Source organism: Pyrus communis, chromosome 4, assembly GCF_041283825.1.
Source record: "Pyrus communis isolate YQ-2024b chromosome 4, ASM4128382v1, whole genome shotgun sequence".
Classification (NCBI taxonomy): Eukaryota; Viridiplantae; Streptophyta; class Magnoliopsida; order Rosales; family Rosaceae; genus Pyrus; species Pyrus communis.
The window spans coordinates 10514527-10522412 of NC_142568.1; the positions used below are offsets into that span (position 1 = coordinate 10514527).

At 41.4% G+C, this 7886-nt stretch overlaps 1 protein-coding gene across 1 annotated transcript; it reads right to left on the minus strand.

Moving 5' to 3' along the window:
* Positions 1–790: 790 nt before the first annotated feature.
* On the minus strand, positions 791–5991 carry LOC148697419 (uncharacterized). Its single transcript, XM_088691920.1, has 2 exons — positions 3736–5991; positions 791–808 (listed from the first exon to the last, which is right to left on the minus strand). The coding sequence occupies exons 1-2, from the start codon at positions 5989–5991 to the stop codon at positions 791–793; spliced, it is 2274 nt and encodes a 757-aa protein (XP_088548046.1).
* Between the last annotated feature and the right edge of the window lie 1895 nt (positions 5992–7886).

The following is a 7886-nucleotide window of genomic DNA, read 5'->3' on the forward strand; positions in this document are numbered from 1 at the left end:
TACCCTAAGACACAAACAAACACACAAAAACAACTCTTTTTGGCTTTTTCAAAACACTTTTTTCGATTTTTTTTTCAAATTTTCGGATTTTTACTTCAACACACACCAAAACAGCTTAAAATGCACTAAAAACACTTAAAAACAGTGAGAAACAACATTAGAAGTGATAGGTGATAGAATCCCACGAATTTTGCATAAAAACACTTGTTTACCCCCCCCACACTTAAATCAAACATTGTCCTCAATGTTTCACACAAAGACTCACATAAAAGCAAACAAATAATAAACAACTAAGCATGATAAAATAAACAGCAAGGAGAAGGGTTTAGAAACGCAAATCTGGGTTTGGAGTGGAAGTTCCATCTTCTCCTTGTTGAATGCATGGGTTGCCTCCCAAGAAGCGCTTGCTTTAACGTCTTCCAGCCGGACGAATACGCCATGCTAAGCTTCACTAGTAGTACCCACGGCATGGAGGGGTACATCATCCACCACATGCTCCTCGAAATTCTCATAGTAAGGCTTTAATCGATGGCCATTCACCGTGAACTCTTGTCCTGTTTTCAAGCTTTGAACTTGGACTGCACCATAAGGAAAAACATTAGTAATAACAAACGGGCCAACCCACTTAGAACGCAACTTACCAGGAAACAAGCGAAGGCGGGAATTAAAGAGTAGCACTTTCTGCCCAATGGAGAATGATTTGCCTCGAATCATCTTATCATGAAAAGCCTTTGTCTTTTCCTTGTAAATTCGAGCGTTGTCATACGCCTCGTTCCTAATCTCTTCTAATTCATTCAATTGGAGCTTCCTGTGAAGTCCAGCCGCATCAATGTCCATGTTGAATGTCTTGATGGCCCAATGCGCCTTGTGCTCCAATTCCACGGGAAGATGGCATGGTTTGCCATAAATGAGCCGAAATGGGGACATGCCCAGGGGGGTCTTGTAAGCCGTGCGATATGCCCACAACGCATCCTCCAATCGTACACTCCAATCCTTCCTTGTAGGGCCCACAGTTTTTTCTAGAATCTGCTTAATCTCCCTATTGGAAACCTCGGCTTGCCCATTGGTCTGAGGATGATAAGGTGTTGAAACCTTATGCGTGACGTTGTACTTCTTGAGCAAAGCCTCAATGGTTCGATTGCAAAAGTGAGATCCTCCATCACTTATGATCACTCGTGGCATTCCAAACCTTGCAAATAGGTTAGTTCTAATGAAATCTGCAACCACTCGAGAATCATTAGTTCGGGTGGCTTTTGCTTCCACCCATTTCGACACATAATCCACAGCAAGTAAGATATACAAGAAACCATGTGAGGAAGGAAAAGGACCCATAAAATCAATACCCCACACATCAAAAATTTCAACCGGGAGAATAACATTTTGCGGCATTTGATCCTTTGCACTAATGTTGCCCATTCTTTGGCAACGATCACAAGACATACAAAAGTTTCTAGCATCCTTAAATAAAGTTGGCCAATAGAATCCACATTCTAAAACCTTAAGGGCTGTGCGTTGTGTCCCAAAGTGTCCCCCACATGCATAAGTGTGACAAAATGTTAAAATAGAAGTGAATTCCATGTCATGCACACACTTACGTATAATCTGATCCGAGCAATATTTCCACAAGTATGGATCATCCCAAACATAAAACCTAGCGTCTTTTTTCAATTTATCACGTTGGTTTCTATTTAAAGTGTTAGGAACTTGTTTAGTCACCAAATAATTTACCAAATCCGCATACCAAGGCTCACTTACCTTAATGGATAACAATTGCTCGTCGGGGAAGGTCTCTACAATAGGGTACGGCTCCTCTTCATGTATCATGCGGCTTAGGTGGTCAGCCACCACATTTTCACTTCCCTTTTTGTCCTTGATTTCGATGTCAAACTCTTGAAGAAGTAGCATCCATCGAATTAGTCGTGGTTTGGCTTCCTTCTTCGTGAACAAGTACTTTAAAGCTGCATGATCAGTGAAAATAATAACCTTAGTACCAAGTAAATACGATCGAAATTTATCTAAAGCAAAGACAATGGCAAGAAGTTCTTTTTCAGTAGTTGAATAGTTCAATTGAGCGTCATTCAATGTCCGAGATGCGTAGTAGATAACATGCGGCTGCTTGTCCTTCCTTTGGCCTAAAACAGCCCCTAATGCATAGTCGGATGCATCACACATTAGCTCGAACGGAAGGCTCCAATCTGGTGGCACAATGATGGGTGCCGTGGTTAGCATGTCCTTGAGGAGTTGGAAAGCTGCCGTGCATTCCTTGGTGAAGTCGAAAGGTGCCTCTTTTTGTAGGAGGCGGCATAAAGGTTGGGAGATCTTCGAGAAGTCCTTGATGAACCTCCTATAAAAACCTGCATGGCCAAGGAACGAACGAACCTCTCTAACCGAAGTAGGAGAGGGTAAGTGATGCACAAGATCTATTTTTGATTTATCTACCTCAATACCTTTTTCAGAAATAATATGACCTAAAACTATGCCTTGTTTAACCATGAAATGACATTTCTCCCAATTTAACACAAGGTTAGTTTCAATGCATGGTTTTAAAATCAAACTAAGATTATTCAAACAACCATCAAATGAATCACCAAAAACGCTGAAATCATCCATAAAAACTTCAATAATTTTCTCAACATAATCGGAAAATATGCTCATCATGCATCTTTGAAATGTGGTAGGTGCATTACATAAACCAAATGGCATACGACGATAAGCAAATGTACCAAAAGGGCATGTGAAAGTGGTTTTTTCTTGATCTTCCGGAGCTATCACAATTTGATTATAACCTGAATATCCATCAAGAAAACAATAAAAAGCATAACCCGCTAACCTTTCAAGCATTTGATCAATGAATGGCAAGGGAAAATGATCTTTCCTTGTCGTGGCATTGAGCTTCCTATAGTCAATACAAACCCTCCAACCTGTTTGGATTCGCGTAGGAACAAGCTCATTTTCGGCATTTGTCACCACAGTTACTCCGGATTTCTTTGGAACACATTGCACCGGAGACACCCACCGACTGTCTGAAATTGGATAGATCACTCCACAATCCAAGAGCTTGATTATCTCCTTCTTCACAACTTCCATCATTGGAGGGTTGAGTCGGCGTTGAGCCTCTCGAGATGTTTTGGACCCCTCCTCCAAAAGTATACGATGCATGCACGTAGTCGGGCTTATTCCCTTGATGTCGGCCAAGGTCCACCCAATGGCGGTTTTGTACTCCTTTAACACCCTCACTAACTTACCTTCTTCTTGTGCCGTGAGTGAGGAGGATATGATGACGGGTAAGGTCTCTTGATCTCCCAAGAAAACATACTTCAAATGACTTGGCAATGGTTTAAGTTCAAGGGAAGGTGGCTGCACAACTGAAGGAATGGGCTTATCAGTCGAAATTGGAATTGAAATTAGGTCCGAGGACTTACCAGATTGTAGTGGCAATGACTCAAGGGCAGCCACTATCTCAACCATGTCATTACTAGGGGGCACGGCATGGTGCTCACCATGCATGCCGTGGGTATGCACTTGCCCTACTTCCTTGTCCTTGAGTTCCATTCCCTTTGTGATGACCAATTCAAGTGCATCTTCGTTCAATTGTTCAAAATGGTCCTGCGCCAACGAATCAATTACATCAATAGCAAAACATGAATGATCATTAAGAGGGTACTTAATAGATTCAGAAAGATTGAAATTAATCACTTCCCCATCAAATTCCATTGTCAAGGTCCCATTAAACACATCAATCTTTGTGCGGGCGGTTTTCATAAAGGGCCGGCCAAGAAGAATTGGCAAGGACGGGGCATGGTTTGATTCTTCCATTTCCAATACATAGAAGTCCGCCGGAAAGATTAGATGATTAACCTGCACTAACACATCTTCCAAAACACCCTTTGGATAGGCATTAGATCTATCGGCCAATTGAATAATCACACCATCATTTTTTAACTCACCTAGGTTCATAGATGCATAAATTGAGTAAGGCATAACATTAATAGATGCACCTAAGTCTAGCATGGCATGTTCAAACCGATTATTGCCAATAACACAAGGAATTGTAAAACTACCCGGATCTTTGCATTTAGGGGGCAATTTACGTTGTAAGATGGCTGAGACATTTTCACTTACCTTTACAACCTCTTTGTTAGAAATTCTCTTCCTAGTGGTGCAAAGTTCTTTTAAAAACTTAGCATACCTTGGAACTTGCTTAATTGCATCCAAAAGTGGTATATTGACTTGTACTTTTCTAAATGTCTCTAAAATGTCCTTTTCAACTTCCTCCTTCTTTGTTTGCATGAATCTGCGAGGAAAGGGTACATTTGGAGGAATAGCATTAGAAATAATCGAACATGGAACATTCTTACCTTTGGAAGCCGAATGGTGTAGGTTAGGTGGCTGCGGCAAGGTACTTTCTACCCTTGCCGTGGCTTGTTCTTGCTCCCCCTCCTCCAATTGCAACTTTTCATCCTCCGTTGGGGCTGAGTTAGAGGGTTGTGAAGCCGTTCCAACTTGTTTTCCACTTCGCAACATGATTGCTTTGGCAGATTCAAATCCTCCTTTTGGGTTGACAACGGTTGAACTAGGCAACTTACCTTGCTCTCTAAATTGGCCCATGAACTCCGCAATCTGCCCTACTTGCTTTTCTAATTCATCAACCTTTTTGTCCCTAGTTTGCATTCCCTGCGCCATAGAAGTTAGTAATTGAAAAATTTGATCATTATCTATGGACGAACCTGATTTCGGTTGTGTAGGTTGTGCTTGGGGTGGTGTGGGTGCATACGGCCTTTGGTAGAACCCCAGAGGTTGCTGCCTAAATGTGCTTTGTTGTTGGGGTTGTTGTGGCTCCCTCCATTTGAAATTGGGATGATCTCTCCAACCGGGATTGTATGTGTTAGAGAAAGGATCATTCCTTGGTTGGTTTTGGTTCCCATAACCCACGGCATTGGCAGATTCCCACCCTCCGTTCTCAATCAATTGAGGGCACTTGTCCGTGAGATGTCCATTCATGGAGCACACGCCACAAGCAGCCACACTTTGTACCTTGGGTAATTCAACCACCTGCGAAAGTAGAGAAGTAAGATTAGCCATTTGATTTTGAAGTTCGGAAATAGCACTTACCTCATTAACTTGTTGCTGCCGTGGCATGTCTCTTTGGCCAACTCCTTCGTATTGTTGAGCATTCAAAGCTCGGTTGGCAATGAGAGTCTTGGCGGCCATAGGTGTTTTGTCCACTAAAGCTCCACCCGCTGAGGCGTCTAGCATTTGACGTTCAATTGGTAGAAGCCCTTCGTAGAAATATTGAAGAAGAAGCTCCTCCTTCATTTGGTGCTGTGGACATGAAGCAACAAGGGTTTTAAAACGTTCATAATAAGTTGGAAATGATTCACCTTGATCTTGCTGAATGCCACTAATTCTTTTACGTAAAAGAATGACTCGAGAAGTTGGGAAAAACTTCTCTAAAAACGCCCTTTTCATACTCTCCCATGACGTGACAGTTCCGGGGGCTAGTTCATACAACCAATCTTTAGCCTTTTCCAAGAGAGAAAAGGGAAAAGCCTTCATTTTTAAAATGCTCCCATCAACATTCACCGGGGTCATACTTGAGCAAACAACCTCGAACTCCTTCAAGTGTTTATTAGGATCTTCCATGGACAACCCATGGAACTTAGGAATATGGTGCAATAAACTGGACTTGAGTTCGAACTCGTCAGTCTTGTCGGGGGCTGCCCTTGGATATTGAATGCATAGAGGCGTGGCATTAACCAATCCCGAAGCGGAAAGCTCTTTGATTGTTCGGTTGTCGGCTGCCATAACTTGTTCTTCCTCAACAACCCTTGCCGTGGCCTCCTCCTCCACTTGTATTTCGTCCTCTTCAAGCTCAGGTGCAGGTTGAGATGGTTGAGGCTCTTGTTGATTCTTCTTTCTTCTCAAGGCTCGCTCAAAATCGTCGTCAAAGTCTAAGATATGCGCATGAACCGGTTGAGAACTCCGAGTCATAAACTAGTGCCTAAAACAAGGAAACAAATAGGTCAGAAACTAAAACAAATAACAAACTAATAACACACGAAAATAACTAAAAAGAAATAACAAGGGATTAGCAAAGTTGCTAATCCCCGGCAACGGCGCCAAAATTTGATGCGAAAATTAGCTTAACACACAAATTAACCCTCTTTTGACAATTGTAGCATATAAATAAGTAGGGATCGTTCTTACACCGGGGATTAGGAGGGCTTGCTAAACACTCTAAACTGACTCAAATAAATAAACTTAATCTTTAAAACACTTAAACTCACTTAAAAAGACTCAAACACGTTCACAAAACTCAAAATAGGCTAAAAACACTCAAAACTGCCTTAAAAACACAATCTGGGCAGTTTTGAGCCTAAACACAATTTTGGACGAAAATTGGTTCTAACTTGACTCAAGACTCTTAAAAACACAATCTAAAACATATTTGGACCAATTAGACACTCTAAGACAATTGGGGATTTGGTTTTGGACGAAAATAAACAAAACAAAACAAATATGTAAACTAGGCAGATTCTGACGAAATTGGTGAAATTAAATGGATGGTGAGATGGCTAGGAGGTTTTTCTCCACACATGGCATACTTGCATACAAAATAATCTCCAGTTGCTTATTCGATGAATTTATGAACCTCAACACCCCAAGTTAATTAGGTACGCTTAAATTAACTCTCAGATTTCCCTTAGGTCATTGAATTGAATGGAATTAGTGCATTGCAATCAAATTATTCCTTAAAAGTTTTCTATATGAAAGCGCATGATAGAAAGACAATCAAAGATCATTAGGTTCTATGGAAATCATAGGTGTTGACGAGGCATTCGTAACTATGAAAGCGCATGATACTTATGCCAAGAATTCACTTATCATAATTGTGACCAACAATCTTAACTACTCATGAATATAAGTTCCCAACGATTAGGTGAAGTTCCCTCATACCCTAGCATCATGTTTATGCATGCAAATTAAGCGTGCACTCTCAATTCATATACATAAGCAAGTTTTAATTAAAACAGATAAGCAAATTGAATTCATCATTCATGAAATCACAACTAAAAGTAATCAAATCATCATGCAAATATAACCATGGTTTCGAAATTCCCCCCTAGCCAAAGGGGGGATTAGTTCCTCATGCTTGCACAACAAAAAGTATTGAATTTAAACATTGAAATCATAAGAAAGATTACACCTAAATGCCCAGCAATTCCAAGATGGATTCGATGCACAGATTGGCTCCTCTTCCTCCTCCTTGCTGCGGCACAAAGTTTGGGTGATGGGATTTGTGGTTTTGGGTGGTGTTTTCTTGTTTGGAGGGATGGAGGATGGTTGATTATGGTGGGGAAGGGTGCGGCAGAGGTGTATGGATGTGTAGGGAGATATGTGGATGTGTAGAATGGAGAATGGAGGTGCGGCACAAGGGTTTCTGAATAGCATAAGGGGGTGTACGAATTTGTGGCTGAAAATATGTTTATATAGTCCTAGGGTTTATTAGATTAGGGTTTACTTAACAGGTTTGGTGGATTAGGGCCCTAGAATTCGGCTAGGGTTAATCAAATCCACTTAGGAGGAGGTTTTGGCCCACCTAGTTTTATAAACTGATTTGTGTACCCAAATCCACAAGGATTAGGCCTTGGAATTCAGAATCCCAAAGGGATTGGGCCTAGGGAGGTGCGGCTGACTTAGGGGAGAGGGTTGCTTGGCTTGCAAGGCAAGCCAAAGCCTTCTAGAATGGATTGGGTCGCCACTTTTCTAGGGCTTATAGAAAGAATCGGTTTTGTGGCAGATTTGGGCCTTCTAGAATAGGATGCTTCGAGAAATAGGTTCTAGAATGATCCATTTAAGTCCCCATGTAATTAGGAGTAAGATAT